The sequence below is a fragment of the Callithrix jacchus genome, chromosome 11 (assembly GCF_049354715.1).
Source record: "Callithrix jacchus isolate 240 chromosome 11, calJac240_pri, whole genome shotgun sequence".
Taxonomy (NCBI): domain Eukaryota; kingdom Metazoa; phylum Chordata; class Mammalia; order Primates; family Cebidae; genus Callithrix; species Callithrix jacchus.
In genome coordinates, this window is record NC_133512.1 from 39,548,003 (window position 1) to 39,569,611 (window position 21,609).

General features: G+C 36.6%; 1 protein-coding gene across 31 annotated transcripts in view; it reads right to left on the minus strand.

Annotated features, from left to right (window-relative positions):
• The window catches only part of HDAC9 (histone deacetylase 9), a 959,772-nt gene that overhangs the window by 129,681 nt on the left and 808,482 nt on the right, over positions 1-21,609 (minus strand). For all 31 annotated transcript variants that reach the window (XR_013523929.1, XM_078342579.1, XM_054237178.2 and 28 more), the window contains one exon: positions 5,523-5,641. Coding sequence is in view for 30 of the 31 variants with exons in the window: in XM_078342579.1 (XP_078198705.1) it covers positions 5,523-5,641 (119 nt within the window). In the remaining variant the exon portion in view is untranslated. The remainder of the gene's footprint in view (positions 1-5,522; positions 5,642-21,609) is intronic.

Sequence of the window (21,609 nt, forward strand, 5' to 3'; positions counted from 1 at the left end):
TCTTTTTGCTTAGGATTGCCTTGGCTATTCAGGCTCTTTTTTGGGTTCCATATGAATTTTAAAATAGTTTTTTTTTCTAGTTCTGAGAAGAATGTCACTGGTAGTTTGATAGAAGCAGCACTGAATCTATAAATTGCTTTACACAGTATGACCATTTTAATTATATTGATTCTTCCTGTCTATGACCATGGGATGATTTTCCATTTCTTTATGTCTCATCTTATTGCTTTAAGCTGTGTTTTGTAATTATCATTATAGAGCTCTTTTGCCTCCCTGCTTACCTGTACGCCTAGGTATTTCATTCTTTCTGTGGCAGCTGTGAATGGGATTCTAGTTTGGCTCTATGTTTAACTGTTGTTGGTGCGTAGAAATGCTACTAATTTTTGTGCATTTATTTTGTACCTGAAACATTGATGAAGTTGTTTATCAGCTGAAAAAGCTTTTCAGTCAAGACTGTGGGGTTTCCTAAATATAGAATCATGTCATCCACAAACAGGGATAGTTTGACTTCCTCTCTTTCTATTTGGATGCCCTTTATTTCATTCTCTTGCCTGATTGTTCTGGCTAAGACTTCCAAACTATGTTGAATAGGAGTGGTAGAGAGAAGGCATCTTTGTCTTGTGCCAGTTTTCAAGGGAAATGCTTCCAACTTTTGCCCATTCAGTATAATGTTGGCTGTTGGTCTGCCATAGATGGCTTTTATTATTTTGAGGTATGTTCCTTCAATACCTAGTTTGTTGAGAGTTTTTATCAAGAAAGGTGTTGAATTTTATCAAAAGTATTTTCTGTGTCTATCGAGATACCCATGTGGTTTTTGTCTTTAGTAATGTTTATGTGATGAGTCACATTTATTGATTTACTTGTCAAAATAACCCTTGTATATTTGCCAAGAGAAATGGTTTCTGTCTCAAGGACTATAAAATGTTTATTAAAGGAAAGTATTTTACATGTTTATAAAAGGAACATACTTTTTTTTATCAGACATAGCTATCATCTCACAATGACTTTCACGTAATTCCAAAGGAACAACATATTCTTGTTCACATGACAAAAGCAATTTGAACATATGAATTCACTGGTTGACACCAATAAAAGTAGCAAACACCTACATGTGTTGAAAAGGAAGAAAAAAAATATGTTGTGGCAAAATGAATTTAAACCAAAGACCCTTTTTAAAAATGCTAACAACATTATAAAGCCAGGGGGTGCTAGTATATGGTGAATTAATTTTACTATTTGAATATAACACTTAGTTTTCATGACAACCTGCTTAAGCTATAACCTGAAGACAATTAGATCTGAATTAGCATATTTAGAAAGCTAAACTGATAACTTCAAGGTAAAGTTTGATGCTGGGTTTAGGGCAAGTTACAAAGCTATTTGGTCATTTCAGGTTGGAATTTAGTCTTGGTCCTTAATTCAAAGAACAGCACTCATTTTAAATAAGTAATTCAGATTTTTTATTAAAACTTTGGCAGAAACCAATGCCAAAAGCTTTGTAGTTTCATAACAGAAAACACTTAATATATAAAGAAATGAGAGGAGAAAAGACAAAGAAAGAAAAACATCACTACTGAGAAGAATTATCTTTAATTTTCAATTACCTCTATACTGAGACTCAGACATTGGTGATTACACCAACCTTTTATTATTATTTTTCAATCAGGTAACTAATATTTAAAAACAAACAAGCCGGGCGTGGTGGCTCAAGCCTGTAATCCTAGCACTTTGGGAGGCCGAGATGGGTGGATCACAAGATCGAGAGATCAAGACCATCCTGGTCAACATGGTGAAACCCCGTCTCTACTAAAAATACAAAAAATTAGCTGAGCATGGTGGCACGTGCCTGTAATCCCAGCTACTCAGGAGGCTGAGGCAGGAGAATTGCCTGAACCCAGGAGGCGGAGGTTGCGGTGAGCCAAGATCGCGCCATTGCACTCCAGCCTGGGTAACAAGAGCGAAACTTCGTCTCAAAAAAAAACCAACCAAACAAACAAAAACCCTAGTTATTTTGATTTAATTTCTCTTTTCCTTTCAGAGATAGCAAACAAAATTATTTTTAAAAGATTGATTCAATGTGCTAAGAAAATACAATTTTAGCAACTCTGACATGATTGTGTCCTTAAAACCATTCTCTATAATTATCAAACATTCTACTTGGAGCAGGAATGAGTTTTGCTAGCATTGGAAAACACTGGGAGAGGAACTTGGTTGTGTATCTTCTACCTATTTTTTACTTTAGATTCTAGCCCATTTATAACTTCATTTTGGGATCATCCCACTCCCACAATGAAGGATGACTTCCTGAACAGACAATAAAAGCCCATTGTTAGTTGTCTGTCCAGAACTTCTGGACCAAAGCAATATGAATGCATCTGCCAGGTGGTTAGAAAGCCTACAAAGATATCAGGTGGCGAACCCTTTAGGGAATAACTATTGAGCTTCCAGTAATCCCAACTTCTACCCACTTGTTGTGAAAGCATCTCTACAAAGTACAGTTGGCAAACTCAGGCTTCCATGAGATAAAATATACAGTTGTCCAGATGTGAAGTTTTACTGTTTTTCACTTAAGTATCACCAAACTATTCAGCCTCTGTCATAGCTGTATTTGTAAAATTAAGGGTCATGGGCACCAATATGGTTTCTCAGCTGGGCTTGGTGGTTCATGCCTGTAATTCCAGTACTTTGGGAGACCAAGACAGGCAGATCACCTGAGGTCAGGAGTTCGAGACCAGCCTGACCAACATGATGAAACCCTGTCTCTACTAAAAATACAAAATTGGCCAAGTGTGGTGGCACATGCCTGTAATCCTAGCTACTAGGGAGGCTGAGGCAGGAGAATTGCTTGGACCTGTGAGGCAGGGGTTGCAGTGAGCCAAGATCATACCATTGCACTCCAGCATGGGCAACAAGAGTGAAACTCTGCCTCAAGAAAGAAAAGAAAAAAAGAAAAGAAAGGAAAGCGAAAGGAAAGGAAAGAAAGGAAAGGAAAGGAAAGGAAAGGAAAGGGAAAGGGAAAGGGAAAGGGAAAGGGAAAGGGAAAGGGAAGGGGAAGGGGAAGGGGAAAGGGAAAGGGAAGGGAAAGGGAAAGGAAAGGGGAAAGGAAAAGGAAAGAAAAGAACAAATTTTCAGCCGGGCGCGGTGGCTCACGCCTGTAATCCCAGCACTTTGGGAGGCCGAGGCGGGTGGATCACGAGGTCAACAGATCGAGACCATCCTGGTCAACATGGTGAAACCCCGTCTCTACTAAAAATACAAAAAATTAGCTGGGCATGGTGGCACGTGCCTGTAATCCCAGCTACTCAGGAGGCTGAGGCAGGAGAATTGCCTGAACCCAGGAGGCGGAGGTTGCGGTGAGCCGAGATCGCACCATTGCACTCCATCCTGGGCAACAAGAGTGAAACTCTGTCTCAAAAAAAACAAACAAATTTTCATGTATTTTATGAAACATTTCCTTTTTAATAATAAAGTAAATGCCTCATGCAATTTTACCTAACCATGGATTCAGGATAAGAATTTTGATTTTAACCCCAGTTATTTCACATTTTTAAATAAATTAGTTTTCTCATCTATAAGATATGTGAAGTCTTTCAACTACAGCCTGTTTAGATTATAAGGACTTCTCTTCTCATTGTATACATTTTTCCTTATTAAACTGCAAATACGCAAAAGGTCAAGCACTTTATCACTTAAAACTTATGTCTGCTGTCGGCTTGATTTTCTTAGGAAATAGGCACCTAGCAGAGAGCATCGGGTTCTTGGGTAGGAAAGATACAGGAGAGAAGAAATGGATATGGAGGGAGTGCGAGTGAAGGGAGGGAAGGTAGAGGCATTCTGGACAAACTTATTCTGAGATAGAACACAGTGAAGAGTTTCCTCTCAAATGGATAAAGATATATGTAAATTGGTAAAAAATATATTGAAGATGTTATTGCATTGTACTAAAGCTAGAAGTGGTAGAACCCATGTCTCTTATACCTAATGACCAAAAGAAACCATGCAACTATTCTCAAGATGACATTCAAGATTTGAACTTGACTTGGCCAAAACTGAAGAAACAAGGGAACAAAATCATGAATCCCTTCAGCTAGTTCTGAGAAATAGACTTCTTATAACCTTTCCCCATGGCAAGGAGAAAGATGTAAACATAGACACTCCTCTCTTCTGAGTGAGATTCTTAGATTTAATGGCAAGGAACACCTTTTCTAGAGTTCCTTCTTTTTTTGCCAGGAATCTGCATTTTTTGGAGTACAAACTCTCTTTTTTTTTTTTTCTTTATCTATCAATTATTCAACAGTCTTGACCCATTAAGTGAGTTTAACTGTGATGGAAAGACTAATTCCATTAAGTGGAGTTTCATGAATATTAATAATAATTTTTAAAAGGTCATACAGACTTTTAATCTGAACAAACACCTCGCTATTCAATTTTACCAAAATCATGAATTCTCTTGCTTTGTTTGCCTTTGTAGACTTTTACTGTTTTAATATGTTTTTAATAGACAACAAGGCACAAAGAATCCTGGGTAAATAGTACATGTTAAAAATAGTTACTACCTAACAATGTTACTAGAGTGCAGAAAACTCTTTCACATGAGAAGCCAACTAAAAACAAAGATTGTCATGATGCTATTTCTCTGGCCCTTTTTAAATTAACACAACACAGTTGCTCCAAACTCATCTCTACCACTTAAAACTATTTGGGTTTTTTGTTGTTGTCTGATTTTCAACTCTCCCTAAAATACACAATTGTGGGTCCTATTCTTTGTGTAATTTTACTTTTTTCTTCTGTTTTTACATCATCAATACCACTGGTGCCAAGGTACACTTATATGTGAGCTATATATATGCCCTTTTTTAGCACTCAAAGAGCAAGGGAATTATTCTTAAAGAAATCCCCTTTCTAGCCAGATTCCATTAAGTTGTGTTATTCAAATGCACCGTAACATAAAATTTATTTCTTCATTTGGTGTCCAGTTGCTAAGGAATATAGCCAAAAAGTTGAACTTTGCAAGACAAGAGAAGACCAGTAGAGATTATAAGGGTTGCCCAAAAACACACACACAGGCTCTGAGCAATGGGAATTACACTTTTGTATTCAAACCTGGAAGACCATAATATTATGAAGAAATAGCTATTTTTATTCAATTTACAATGGAATTTCCATTCTCCTTGGAAAAGCACAGTAGCTTTTCTAGACTTATGACCTCTCAAGTCATGAAGAATAGCTTAAACAGAAGCCCTAACACTTCTGCCTTTAAATGCAAAACAGGTCTCCTGAAAAGCATACAGTTTCTGAAATATCCTATCATGTCCACCAAAGGAAACACTTTAACTTTGCTTTTCTTAAAGGCAAATTTCTGCAGAAACATGAATCTGACAGAGCAATAAACACCATCTGAATCATTTTTAAATGTCTCATCCAAGTTTACTGGACACATGTAAAAGGTACCGTCTATCATAAAGACCTAAAAGGTGGTATGATATCATAGCCTTTCATAAAGTCCTGAAAGAGATACTTACATTTTGCTGTCACTTTGTACCCCCCTAGAGGAGGGGTGTGGCCTTCCAATGCATCAAATCCAGCGGATACTAAGACCATGTCTGGATCAAACTCTTTTGCCACAGGCTTCACGATGGTCCTGTACAGTAAAAAAAGCAACTAGTTACATGAGGGAATGGTGAATACCTTTAAAAATTGTTCATTGAAAATGACCTGGCACAACCACAGGAACTTCCTGAGAATAAAGTAAAGGGGAATGAAAACACTGTTTGAATGGGTCAAAAACTTATCCTTATCTCCTTAATAATGAATCACTATTATTTTACCATCCCAACTCAGTCTTTCTTTTTTTCATCCAAACGGAAAAAGAAAACTGCAGGTACATTCTGAAGATGTACTGCTACACATACATCCGTGGCTCTTTTATCCCACTGTCTATAAAAAATACTACTTCTTCCAAGGGAGTGACTAATGTTTTACAGAGGAAAGTCGAAGCTTTAGTGAAAACCCCGCTTGCTCCAGTTAGTGAGAACTTGGTGTAAATTTGAACTATAAATTTCTTTTGGGAAAAAGTTTGCTTTCCCAACTTAAGAAAAAACACATTTTTAAATATTTATCATGGTAGGGGGTGACTCTTGCAAAAGAGAAACATGAAATTCCCTTAATAGAATCCAGACTACAATGTTAAATGAGTCCAAAGTCAGACACACCAGGAATGTGGCAGACTCATCCATGACAGCAACCCCTGCTGGCCCCACTCAGACACTTCAACACTTCCCTTCTCAGTTTCAGAGCTCCCAAACCCCTTTCTCATCATTGCTAGATTTGAGAAAGAATGACTAATGGATGCAACTGGGTTGTATAAAATTTTTAACATAGGCTTGAAGATCAGTATGCCGTCATAAAAATTCAAATTTCTAAGACTATTTACTGAAATGGAGAAACTGCATGCTATAATGAATTTAAAAAGTACTACAATCACTCTTCTGTGTTTGTGAGAGATAACTAAAATACATATTAAAATAGTTATCCTTCAATAATGACACAATTATTTTCTTCAATTTTTATGTATATAAGTTTTACAAATTTTCTATAATGATCACATTAATTTTATATTTAAAAACTTGATTGCATATAATAAACAAGAAGTTGTTACAGTTATGCAATAATAATATCTAGTTGAAACTTACCTAGAAATTTAAAAGTTTGAAATATTTTTCCTAATGAATCTACTACTGTCATAAAAATTATATCCTTCAATTTTATAAATATACATGTAAGTGACTTCCACAGTAGTCCTTCCAACAACTGGTAAACCACATAAATCTGAATTGGCTCATCAGTGAAAACCTAATTTTATTTACTATATATATACAATTTTATTATGTTTTTTCTCCAATAAAAGTTTCTAACACAGCTACATTGTCAGGCGATATATTAGATTCTTCCCCATCCCAGTAATCACCAATTTTTTACATTATGGTTGTCATTAAAAGTGTCACATATAATCAATTCACTATTTTTCATGAGTAAAATAGTCATGTGGTGTATGTTGGGCTATTAGACATTGGAACAAGTTTTTTCAAAGAATTAAGAGTGCTTTATCAAGATACTCTACTTAATTTTATTCTTTTCTTTCTTTTTTTTTTTTTTTGAGATGGAGTCTCACTCTGTTGGCCAGGCTGGAGTGCAGTGGCATGGTCTTGGCTCACTGCAACCTCCACCTCCTGGGTTCAAGCAATTCTCCTGCCTCAGCCTCCCAAGTAGCTAGGATTACAGGCACCTGCCACCACACCCGGCTAATTTTTTTTTTCTATTATTAGTAGAGACGGGTTTTCAACATGTTGGCCAGGCTGGAGGTCTCAAATTCTTGATCTTGTGATCCGCGCGCCTCAGCCTCCCAAAGTGCTGGGATTAGAGGTATGAGCCACCACACCCAGCAAGACTATTTAATTTTATTAATCCTATGTACTCCCTTAGAGAATGGATGCCTTTACAAAATTCAATAAATAGATGATTGAACCAGACTGTCCATGCAATCATAAGCATCGTAATAATCAGTTTTCCATCTCTTTTTCCTCTTTTGGAAGGTCATTTATTCCTCCAGTTTTTACCCAACCTTCAAGCCACAACTCACTATCTTCTCCCTAAAACATTCTCTCTGTCCATGGATATTAAATAAAGGTGTATATTTTTGAAGGAAAAGAAGACAGAAGAGGATACAAGGATTGCTCACATAATTTTAGAACACCGAAAACATAGAGATGATCTACAGAATATAAGTGACTAAAGAGAAGTCACATAAAGCAAGCTAATTTTTCTCTCTCTTCCTGAAGAAACTGACCACACAGAAAATAACAACAGTCAGCTTATTTAAATATCAACAGTCAGTTATTTTTCTAATCTGTCTATCATGAATCAGCAGTCAAAAAACCCCATTCACCTTTACAGTGCCCTGTTCTTAAATATGATGTATGCAAATATTTTGTTAATAAAGACATCTTACCCACTTACAGGGGAACTATAGCTCTCTACAGCACATATCTTTGAATACATGGAATCCACTGGCTTCTATCTGAAGCTAATTGCACATTTGTTACATAGGTCATTTCTGAATTCACAAACAATGTGTTTTCTAATTTCATGTGAGTTTTCAAAATGTTTTACCTTACAGGCCAAATCCTATATATTTGAACTCCTTCCAAAAGTAAAAAAATATGGGAAATTTAGAAAAAAAGATAGATCATTTGATAGACTCCTTTCACTTAAAAATATACACACACCTAGAAGGAGCTATTTGCTGAATCAAGTAGTGAAGCATGATGAGAACAGAGGTATGTGGCATCATGCTGCAATGCATGCTGTGTTTTCCATTAAGTTGAAGAACTATATAGCGACAGATGGTTATGGATGGTGATATTGCTAAGGTTCATTCATTCATTTCAACAAGTATATACTGAGTGTCTACTATGTTGCAAACACCATCTTGGTCTAAAGACGTGCTCAGTTTTGAACTGAGTAGTATTTATTTTCCTACTGTCAACATTAAATGCTTGCTGTCTTCTCTGATAAATGAATGAAACTGAGACTCCAGAGATCTCTTTATTTTGGCAATTACTTTAGGAATCTACATGGAAGTATTCACTGTTCTATTTATGCCAGTCTAGATTAATTTTTTTATTCAAGAAGATCTATCACATCTGAAAGACTGAATAATGTATTTGAGGATACTAAGTAGGAAAAACAATGTAATTTTTATTAAAACAAATCTTCGAAGGCACTCATTTAAAATTTTATCTGAAGAATTGGAATTTCTAATTAAAGTTAGCAAACAAAACATACATGTTTGCCTCTCATCTTCTCCAATATCCCACTGAAATGAAAATAGAGGAAGATACATATAAACTCATGGTTATTAAAATATAACAGATGAATAATTTAGTTGAGTATATCCATGGGTTAGTATGTATTTCCTAAAAGCAGTGGCACCCCAGTGACAAGGAGCAGAGTTAGTACCTAGATCTTGCTTTCTCATATCAATCTCCAATAAAAGGACCCAGAGATCCTTGGAGAAGTGGTTGATTCTAGCACTGCATCAGGAAAAATACTACACAATTCAGGAATATCTTGTGACAGAAATCAACAAATGCTCAAAAAGAGACATGGACATGTCAATAGGACATGTGAACCAATGTGAAAGCACAATGGCCAAAGCTGAAACAATTTGAGGAACAAAATAAATAATGATACTATTGGGTTATAATTCACACACTCAAACATAAAAATCCATAGTGAATAAATAATAATTGAATAGAAAGGAGAGAAAATAGCTCTTTCTTACAGAAAAATATGAACTAATGAATATAGAAAAATGAGGAAAATATATAATTACCATTAGAAAAAGACAGAAATAATTGATGCAGGCAAGATTCAAGGATGGGCACCAAAATAAATAGAGCCCGGCACTGTGGCTAATCGCTGTAATCCCAGCACTTTGAGAAGCCAAGGCAGGCTTCTCAAAGCTCAGCGGAGAAAAAGCACAGGTGTAGAGAGTTTTCCTGATACAGGCTCCATTAGATGGATGTCTCTCATCTTTTCTGTGGTCCCATGAGCACATATGTAAGGCGGTAGCTTTATTTTTTGTTTCTTTTCTTTTTTCTTCTCTCAGTATGCTTCCAGTCAATTTCCCTATTCTAGAAATTTGTTAAAAATCTGTTTGGTGACATTTGTCCTCTTTAATTGTTATAATTTTATTTATTGTGGTATTCTGATACTTGTTCCCATTTTATTTTGAAATTACAAAAAAAGCTGTCAAAATAGGAAAGAGTTCCTGTATGCTTGAGCTTAGGGGTTCCAGCCTGGGTAACATATTGAGACCTCATCTCTCCAAAACAGATCAGCCAGGCACAGTGTGGTGTGCCTATAGTTCCCATGACTCAGAGGACTGAGACAGGAGGATTGTTTGAGCCCAGCAGTTTGAGGCTGCAATGAGTTTGAGGCTGCAATGATCATGTCACTGCTCTCCAGCCTAGGTGATAGAGCGAGACCCTGTCTCAAAAAATAGTAATAACAATAATAACGATAATAAATAAGGTAGTGGACAACAGTTTGCAGAGAATCATTATATTTGCATAATCACAAAGAAACTTCCACAAGGTACTACAAAGGAAAAAAAAAACCCAGAATCTTTGAAATGAAGAAAACTGCAGACACGACCTGAATAAAGTAAACAAAGTAACATCTCCTATGATTGGACATACCAGCATCAATACTCCCTGATATGGTCATTAAAGACAAAGCAGTCCTATGGCATTTTTACTAAAAATATATAACGTCAAACCTCATAATGAAGAAATATTAAACAAATTTAAATTGAGGAATATTTGACAAAATAAGTGACCAGTATTCTTCAAAAGTCATGGCCATAAAAAACAAGGGAAGATTGAGGACTTGCTACAGATTGGAGGAGACTGCGGAGGCACATCTAAGGGCAATACAGTACCCTGGGCTGGATTCTAGGACAGAAACAGGACATCAGCGGAAATCTGCAGTCCCATACAAAACCCATAATTTAGATAAGAGCATTGTACACATATTACTTGCTTAATTTTGATAACTATACTATGATTATGTAAGTTTCTAACATTAGGGTATACTGGTGTTGGCGTACAGGAACTCTTTCCTATTTTGACAGCTTTTTTTGTCATTTCAATATTATTTCAAAATAAAATGGGAACAAGTATCAGAATACCACAATAAATAAAATTATAACAATTAAAAAGGACAAATGTCACCAAACAGATTTTTAACAAATTTCTAGAATAGGGAAATTGACTGGAAGCACACTGAAAAAAAAAAAAAAGAAACAAAAAATAAAGCTACTGCCTTACATATGCGCTCATGCGACCACAGAAGAGATGAGAGACATCCATCTAATGGAGCCTGTATCAGGAAAACTCTCTACACCTGTGCTTTTTCTCTGCTGTCACACCACCACAACAATCTTCAATACAGAATATTTATGTGATAAAAGGTGGGTTCTTTTCTCCCCACACCAAGGAGTGGACATCTGCTGAGTGTCCTCAAATTCAATTTCAGCACTATCTAACTGGAGATATTGTTAGATCTTACAAGTTGAGGACTCAGTCTCTATATTAGTCCATTCTTGCATGGTTATGAAGAAACACCTGAGACTGGGTAATTTATTTAAAAAAAAAAAAGAAGTTTAAATGGCTCACAGTTCTGCAGGCCATAGAGGAAGCATGATTCTGGCATCTGCTTGGCATCTGGGGAAGCCTCAGGAAACTCACAAACATGGCAGAGTAGGAAGAAGAGAGAAAAGGAGGTGCTACTTTTAAACAACCAGATCTCATGAGACCTCTATCATGAGAACAGCACTAGGTGAGTGGTGCTAAACCATAAGAAACCACCCTAATGATCGAATCACCTCCCACAAAGCCCCACCTCTAGCATTGAGGATTACATTTTGACAGGAGATTTGGTGGGAGACAGATTCAGAGAAAGACTACTCTCCCAAGGACCACCCCCCTGACCCCGACACACACACACACCCCAATTATAACTACAGGAGTTTCTGACCAACTTGCTTCAATTTGGGCTTCCCATGCCCCTGCCTTTGGGCTGGATTATTTGCTGGAGCTGCTCACGAAACTCAGGGAAGCACTTACTGACATTAACTTTATTATAAAGGATATTACAAAGGTTACAGATAAAGAGATGCATAAGACAAGGTATGGGGAGAAAGGGTATGGAGTCTCCATGCCCTTCCTGGGAACACCACCTTCCAGGAAACTTTACAATTCCAGCTATCTGGAAGCTCTCCAAACCAGTCCACTTCAGTTTTTATGAGAGCTTCAGGACATCAGCATTCCTTCATTCCAGAAAGCGTCTTAAGACCCACAATAAAGAAGGGCAGGGTGGGAATAGTAGAGTCCTGCTTTGGGAAAGGTGAAAGGAGAGCAGGAGAAGATCAGAGGCCTGCCCCTGAGGCCTAACACCCCCAATATTATATTACTGTAAATGACATTATGTTTAATGGCAAAAACCACAATTACTTTTGCACCAACCTAATAATAAAAAAAAACTGTAGCAGGAACTGTGGGAGTTATGAGCTTCCAGCCATCACATGCTAGTATTTAGGTATGTCACTTAAACAAAAATACTTTAAAACATATTAGGGCTCAGAAATTTATTTTCAATGCACCCTTTCTGAATAATTTACTTGACAATGTACTTTTGCAAAGCAAGAAAGCATATCAAAGAAAGAAGGAGGCATGGGACATCATAAGAGAATGAAGAGGATCCACTGGTGATTTGCACATACACTGCTTTGCTAGAAAACATGTGACTGAAGCAATAATAATAGCATATATGCTTTGTGGTCCTCACCTACCAGTGTTGATTCTGTCATGCTCTTCTTGAAGAACAACCCTCTTCCTTCTTCCCTGCATGTCTCCACCCCTGGTGAAACCCATGCTAGTAAGAATAAACTGAATTTATAAAAATAAAATAAGACAAAAAAGTATTACCACAAATAGAGATACTGATCATGTGTCTAGATACTAAACATAGAAAGCAAAAAAAGAATTCCATTTTAAATTTCTTTGCATGAGATTCGGAACAATTGATTCTGATTCTGAACTTCCTTAGTTAAAATCAGATTTCTGGAACTATTTCATCTCTAGTCAATGGCCAAACAATTGGTTGCACTGACATTGAGTCAAGTGTTGTCCTTAAGTTGAACCACACTAGTAATTTCCCATGACTCACCCCAGCATGTGCTGAGTGCACGGTATAAGATGCTACCCACTCATTTGACATGCTCAGTTGCAAGAACAGAGCTCCCATAGGAGCAGAACTCTGGCTTGGTTCCACAGCCTGCAATTCAAAATTATAAAACAAATTTCCCAACATCTTAACCAATAAAGTTACTCCACAATATTTTTATATTCATTTAGAAGTAATTTATTGAGTCCTTGTCACATGGGAAGCAATGGGATGGTGCTGGGATTCAAAGATGCAAATATGTTGTAACTCTGCCTTCAAAAAGGTCATAGGTCACAAGGAAGGCAGATGGAACACAAACCCAGGCACACACAATGTACTGAGGGACAGAGGAGAGCGGGAAACCAACAAGGAAGAAGATAATGTGAAGAAAATCCACCAGAGAGGACGTGTAAAGTGAGTTAGGACATAAGTTATAGGCTAGGATTCACAGCAAAGTCCCTGATCTCTTGCCTTCATGGAGTTTACATTCTAACAGGGGAGAAAGACACTATGTAAATAAACAAGTAAGCATATAATAAGAACTAAAATGAAAAACAAATTGTACAGAAAGTCATGGGGGTGGTGCACATTCAGACAGGGGTATCCAGAGAAGGCCGCTCTGAGGTGGACATAGCCTTGAAGTGGGAGGGTCTTCCACATATTCAGGGCATCAAAAGAATGTCACCATGGCTCACACAAAGTGAATGACATATGGTTGGAAATGGAATCAGAAAGGTGGCATAAAGCCAGTTTATGTAGCATATTGTAGGCCATTGTAAGGACATTGGATTTTATTCTGAGCAAGAGCAGAAACTCAAAAGTTTTGAGTAAGCAGTTATATGATCTAATTTATGTCACCTCTGAGACAGCAGATTCTGATCTCCTGTATAATTTATAATGGCATATTATAATCATACAAATGTAAATTACAGGTGAAAATCCGAGCCTCCATTTTTCTTTATAGTCTAATTGCATGTCATTGCATGAAATCATCTGATTATAAAATTATACCTTTTCAAGTGGTACAAGAACTTTTATTTCTTTTGGGTTTCTCTGGCAAAAACAAAATGCACATTATAGAGTGCATATTTTTCCATCCATTCACCTATGTCTGTGCATGAAGTACAAGGAGAAGATGCTCCCAACAAAGTGCTGAAGGCACATCAAAGAACAGTTTACCCAGATTTCAGGCAGCTGTTACGGCTGCTGGTGCTGCAGAACAGCCTATGGCAGCCTCACACACCACAGGCCCAGTAGGGTCCTTGTGGGGCGACATTAAATGAGGTTTATCACGGGCATATGTGGAAGAGTGTCAGTGCTGGGAGCTCTAAGCACACCAAGTACAATTGGTGTTCTCCTCTAGCTCCACCAGCCCAAACCTGAATAAGTCCTGCTTTTCTTCCTTATCCTTCACCCTCCAACTCTTCACACCCCCAACACACACACATTGCCCCCTTCTCTCTTTTACTACCCTCTATTTATTGCCTCAATTTTTCATCTTTGGCAGCTCCCTCTCTCTCACACCCATAGCCAATCTTCCAAGGAATCCTATTGTCAATACTTTCAAAATATATCCAGAAATTTACCATATTCCAAAACTTCCACTGTTCTCATCCTGGCCTGTGCCAGTTTTATTGCTCACCTGGATCACAGCCGTGGACTCCTAAGAGGGGCCCATCCTGCCTCTTTACCCCTGTACTCTGTTCTCAAAATGGCAGCCGGCCAGCTTAACAAGTATCATCATACCCTCATCATTTACCTTCTGGTGAGAGCAAATTTGGTTGTTGTGGTTGTGTTGTTACTGTTTTGTTTGTTTGTTTTAATGACCCCTAGTCTCTGGTCAGTGAAGCTTGGCCAGGGCCCCATTCACAAATATGCCTGACATGCTCTGGTCAAAGGGATTTTTTTTTAATAACCAAAATTTTTATTGTGGTAAAATGTACATTAACCATTTTGAAGTATTTAATATTGAACTATTTAAGTTCAGTGGCATTAAGTATATTCTCACAGTTGTGCAACTATTACCACCATCCAACTCCAGAACTTTTCATCTTTAACTGAGAAACTCTGTAACAATCAAATAGTAACTAGTAACTTTCCATTTCCCCTTCCTCCAAGCCCCTGGCAACCATCATTCTAATTTCTGTCTCTATAAATAGAGCACTTCTGGGGAGTCAAGGGTGATAAATGATTTATTCCCAATCTTCTTAGGTTTTTTTATTCTTTTTTTATAATTTTGGTAAGAATCCTCAACATGAGATCCTCTCTCTAAACCAAATTTTAAGAGGATAATACAATGTTACCTGTAGGCACAACGTTGAACAACAGACCTCTAGAACTTAATCATTCTACATAACTGAAACTTTATATCCTTTGAGCAACTTATTTTTCCCTGGTCCCAGCCCCTGACACCATTGCACTCCCTGCTTCTATGAATTTGACTATTTTAGATACCTTATATAACTGAAATCATGCAGTATTTATCTTGATGCTGCCTTATTTCACTTAGCATAATATCCTCCGGGTTCATCCATGTTGTTACCAGTGGCAGGATCCCTTCATTTATAAGACTGAGTAATAGTCTATTTTGTCTATACACCATATTTTCTTTATCCATTCATCCATCCAGGGACAATTAAGTTGTTTAATATGGGGAAGTTGGAACACTTGTATACTGTTGATGAGAATGTAAAATGGTGCAGTTACTATGTAAAACAGTGCAAGCTTTCTAAAAAATATATATATAAATGTCATGTGATCCAGCAATCCCACTTCCGAATCTTTATCCAAAATAATTGAAATCAGAATCTCAAAGAGATATTTGTGCTCCCATGCTCACTGTAGCAGCATTTACAGTGGCCATGGGGATTTCACACTGGCTGTTCCCTTTGTCTGAATGATCTTCTCCAGAGAACTAACTCCCTTGCCTCATTCAAACCTTTACTCATCAACTTCTCATTAAGACCTTCCCCTGACAAGCTTTACACACCTACCTCACCTCTGCCACTCCTAACTCTTATCTTCTGCTTTATTCCCTCCATAACCCTTATGTCCCAAAGTCATACATGATTTACTTATATATTATGTTTCATGTTTATTTTTTCATTGCTTCTTCCCACTAAATGCAATGTTTGTCTTTTTGTTCACAGATGTATTCTGGGGACCTAAAGGAGTGTCTAAACAGGGGTACCCAATCTTTTGGCTTCCCTGGGCCACACCGGAAGATGAAGAATTGCCTTGGACCACATATAAAATACACTAATGATAGCTGATGAACTAAAAAATAAAATCACAAAAAAAATAATGTTTTAGAAAAGTTTACGAATTGGTGTTGGGCCACATTCAAAGCCATCCAAGCCACGTACAACGCCATCCTGGGCCCTGTGTGGCCCATGGGCAGTGGGTTGGACAAGCTAAAGTCTAGCACATGGTGGATACTCAGTAAATAGTTCTTGAATATTATACTCAGTGATGCCCTCTCTGGTTTTTTGTGATTGCAGTTCAGGTTTTCTTGGTGCCTCACTCTTCCCCAGCCTCGGCACATTTCACAAATGTATGTAAAATACCTCTTTTAGTGAAAGGCCATTCACATATCTACTGTGGCTTCACTGTCTATGAGTTTTATTTTACATGTGAACATCAGAAAATCATCCTTTTCTTTCTTGTCCAGCTGGTTATAAATCTCTCCAGGCACAAAAGCAGAAAGGCGATGATAATTACAAGAATATGCAAATGCTCATTTAATTCATTTTTAATCTAGAAATTATACAACTGTAATGAGGAGAAAAGGAAAAAATTGGGCTAAAACACTTTCACACCTTCAAAAAATGCGACATATATATGATATGACTGATACGGCTTCTATTTCTTTTTATGTTTTGTTTATTGCAGTCTCCTTAATCTACATAACTTTTCCCTTTCTGTCTCCATAATTATCAAAATCAATTTCCTCTTATCTTGCCCTATTTTTATTCATTGATTTAGATATGTTTCTAAGCTAGTTTTTGGGTTTTGCATTTGTACAAATTAATTATCAAAATGGGAACTCTGTCAGTATAAAGAAAAACATTATTCTCTAACCATCTTGCTTTGATGAGCACTGGAACAGTGTATGAACCAGATGGAGAGGGAGAAAGGTGAGGTTTCTCCAAAAGCCTTCAAAAACAGGATTGTATTCTGCGATGATTTCTACTGTGTGCCATCTCATAACTGAATTATCTGGCTTTGGTGTGCAATTGTAGGGGGTTAGGAAAATCACTTGATTCCAACTCAAGATATTCCATTTCTATTCTTGGAACTGCCTCTGCTTAGGTAACCTTACTAAATTGTCTTAGTTTCAACTATTAAATGGGACTGGAGGGATACACTTAGATCAACTCAAAAGTCATATGCAGCTCTATTATTCTATTTTTTTAATGTCCCAGATCTAGTACACCAAAGGGACACATTTTTTCCCCCTTCATATTCTCTTTCTCTTGCATTTGATAAGAAAAATTGTTGTCTGAAACTCAGCATCCTTGCTGATCAAAGTCTTTGCCCCTGTCCTTTCATATCAGTTCTGAAGTGTATCTTTCCTTTCCTGATGCTAGACCTTAGAGTGGAGAGCAAACTATTTCACTTCAAGAACAAAGTTAGTATGAGCAATATTTTGGGGCAGATTTATCACTTATAAAGAGATTGGATCTCTAAATGAGACACTGTGAGTCCATATCATTTCACTACATCAAAACAGCAATCCTAAATATAGTATTCTATGTTTTTAAATGAATCACTGATGAGAATAAAGAACCTGTATACAAATAGCACATATATATCATAACAATATAACTAGGAATATGTATGCATGTGTGCATTCATATATATTACTAGTCCAGAAAGCATATTCTTTTAGTTAGTTTTAAATATGACATTTAGTAAGTTTATATTGCTTTAGTGCTTAAGAAGCCAATGCTAATTTTAAATGCTATGTTTTTTAAAAATAATGAATACTTAAAGGCAATGAGGGACTTTCCTTGCCTAAGATGTGTCATGTAGCCAGTAACATTTCTGACTAATTCTGAGATATTGCCTAATGTGTCTCTGAGCTAAGAGTTGAGAGAGAATTTTTTCTCAACAGTATCTCTTCCTGACTTTGGGACATTGTCAGTGGGCATAGTATTAGTATATTTATATTATTCTATTTTGAATGCCTCTGAATACAGAATGATGCTGCCTCCTTAGGCCAAAGCCTATATTCAAGCATAGCAAGCTGGGCAAAATGGTAAGATTGCTAGTCTATCAAAACAGATAAACTGATTCTTATCCAATTATCATATATAAAACAATGAATAGAATTAAACTCTGTACTGAAATCTAATCTAGAAAAACCGACAACAAAATGTTGAAACATGCTTAATTTGGAGTTGCTAGAAGTTATTAAGAGTTACTATTAAAATTGTACTGAAGTAAACATTCTTTTGCTGAGAAATGTAGAATGTAATGTGTATATGTCCGTTCCCAGTCATTATTGTATGAGAGCATAGAAATACCCTGAATTTTAATATGTCAAAAATGTATCTAAGTTTACAACAGTGGTTCTCAAGAAATATTTTATTATGATTTCAGATGTGAGTCGAGTAACATAGGACTCTTAAGTATTTAATTTCATAAGCATTACTAAATCAATCCTTCCATATTTGTAAAGACTAGAGATGGAAAGGAATAGTAGTCCAGCCTTTGTTCTGCTACTACCCAGTTAACAAAAGATCACTAGAAAACCAATGCTCAGCTACAGGAAGGTGGGGAGCAGGCAAGGGTCTTTGCTAACATAATGAATTGGAACTACTGATTCTTTTTGAACCCCTTCAAAATTGCCTGTCACTGCTCAATGAAATACACTCTTCCTTACAGTTCCAGTGGGGGCCTACAAGTATGACAGCTCCACAACAGACTTGACTTTTAGTTTTATCTTATGCCTACCTTATTACTCTTTCCTATCCTTCCTTCCTTTTTTCTTCCTTCCTTTTTTTCTTTCCTTCATTTCCTTCTAATTTTATCTTCTTTTAGCCCAATTTATTCTTAAAGGGCATGAAAAGAATTTAAGACATTGAAAAAAATTTTACACGAGTCAGAACAAAGTATGAAACTTTGTTTCCTTATATTTAGACCAATTGGATAACCAAGTAAGAAAGTATGTTCAAAGAAGAACAATCCACTTGATTAGGCAAAAGGCAGACCAAGCCCCTGCAACATGTATCTTTTCAAATTTCTATAGCAACCTAGCGGTTGTAAAACATTACCATAATGAATAGAAAATAGAATGCAAATGACAGCAAAATGTTCTTATAACTCACATAGCAGAGAATTTTTAGAAAATTCAGAAAGGCTGATTATTTTTTTTTTTCAGATGGGATCATAGCAGGAAAAATGTCTACCTAAGTCGTTAGTGAATTTCCCCTCCAGAGGGACAATAAGATGCTGGTGACACGTGCACTTTGGAAACTTAATTATGTGCCTATTTTTTGTTATTACTTTCTTTATCAAAAAAATCCCTGAAGAGATTATACTACCATCAAATCAGTCATAGGGATTTCTCTCCTTTCGGTGGGGTGCAATATGGAGCTTAGTACACATATTGCATTTCCCATTACCCTATGACCAGCATATTCTTTTTGCAAAGTTTCAAATTAGCCTCTCTTTAGTCTTTGCACAAGTGATTGCATTCCATAAAATATTATTACATAAAGCCAAAGGACCTTGGCTAAAATTTAAACTCAGTATTCCAATAAAATCATATGTATTTCTCTCTTTCTCTCACATATATATGTGAGAGTGTTAGCCTTTATGTTTTTTCTCAAGAGGAGAGAAAAAGAAGCTTTGTAGGCATAAAAAGAAGGAAAAAGAAAGGTCAAACATTACTGTAAGTAAATGTTCTGTGGTTTATAGAATTCACAAAACAAATTACAGCATGACATCCTTTTTAAGGAACTGTTTGTGCCTTTGGAAAAAGTGTGTATTATTTTTGGTGAACTCTACCTTTTGATGTGGCCTTTCTGAGGAAGGCAGCATCATCAAGTTTTTTTTTAATTGCGAAACAATGTGAGATGAACAAGACAAAAGGCAAGCTCATTTGGTAACACATTTTTCTTGTTCCCTGAGGCATAGCCAAAAGAGACTGAAAAGGAAGATAGAACTTGGGGCTTGAACCGAGTTCGGAAGTGCAGAGTCGGGCTGTCTTCTCAATCAGAAGACCAGCCCAAGATCAAGGGGTGTTACTTGTATTCATATCTAAAATAACAGGAGAGTAGGATTAATTCCAAAACTAAAAAAATAGCTTATTTATGTTGGAGGCAAGCAAACTCTTTTCTTCTAGCAACAACAATAAAATTATCGGCCATTTTGACAATGTACTATGTACCAGGCATGACGTTAAGAAGTTTATACATTCCTTCTAATGCTGCAGTGCTCACAATATACCTGAAATTATGTATTTTTGATCTCAATTATAGATAATAAGACTAAGACTTAATGAAGATAAGAGAGTCAGTCAAGTTGTTTCAGCAAATAACCAATAGAATTGGGATTCAAACTCAGATCTGTGTAAATCCAAAGATAATGCTCTCAGAAACTTGACAATTTCACCACCTTTTAACTGCATTTTTGGATTAAAAAAATCAGTGTTTCTAAATGCTCTGACTCTATGAGATAATTAAGGCATATCATATGTATGGAAGTAATTACTTCAGTGTTTCTGTGAAACACTGAAAAGAAGTAGGTATGCCACTCCCATTTCACAGGAGATCAGGAAATGGTAGAAATGAGACAATGCTGTCAGTATCTATTCAGCAGCAACTTATTTCCAGGTACAATTACAACTGCAATGTTCATTCCTCCAAGTATGAACTTTCCATGGTGACATGATAGAGTAGTTTTATTAGTCACGACAAAAATATATGCTGATTAGACTATGGATTGTCACTTGGATTAGCATGAAAGCAATTTCTGAGTAAAGTACATTCAAACATTCTAGATAGGAAATAATAATACAAGCTGATTTGGTTCTTTTGATGTCTCCCACCTAAATTTTATCTTGAATTGTAGTTCCCATAATCCCCACTTGTCATGGGAAGGATTAGGTGGAGATCTTTGAATAAAGGGGGCAGTTTCCCCTATCCTGTGCCTGTGACAGTGAGTTATCATGAGATCTGATGGTTTTATAAGAGACTTTCCCCTTTGCAGGGCACTCATTCTCTCTCCTGCTGTCCTGTGAAGAGGTGCCTCCCACCATGATTGTAAGTTTCCTGAAGCTTCTCTAGCCATGCACAACATGCAGCCATGTGAGTCAATTAAACCTCTTTCCTTTATAAACTACCCAGTCTTGGGTATTTCTTCACAGCAGTGTAAGCATGGAGTAATACACTGGTTATCCATTTTTTTCAAATATACAGCTGTCTGGCTCCACATGCTAGCTTTCTAACTGATTATTTATATTTTTTGAAAAGAGGATGTTATGGTGGTATGTGGACATTGCTGTCATGATACTGTGGCTAGCTAAATGAACCATTAAACAGCTGGCAGAATCTGAGATTTCAATGGATAAAATGTTTAAAAACTAATTTTCTTTTGTGCATGTGTATTTGTTTTAGACTAAATAATACTCCACAGTTAGGTACAGCAGTACTACACCCTCATATTAAAAAGATTTAGCTTGTTTTTAAAAATCTTTTCAATGGCAGATATTATATAAATATATTCAAACTGGTTTGTATATGTCATATTCCCATTTGAAAACAAAAGAGCTGAAGCTGCCTTTCTCAAATTTGTCTTATACATAGATTTTTT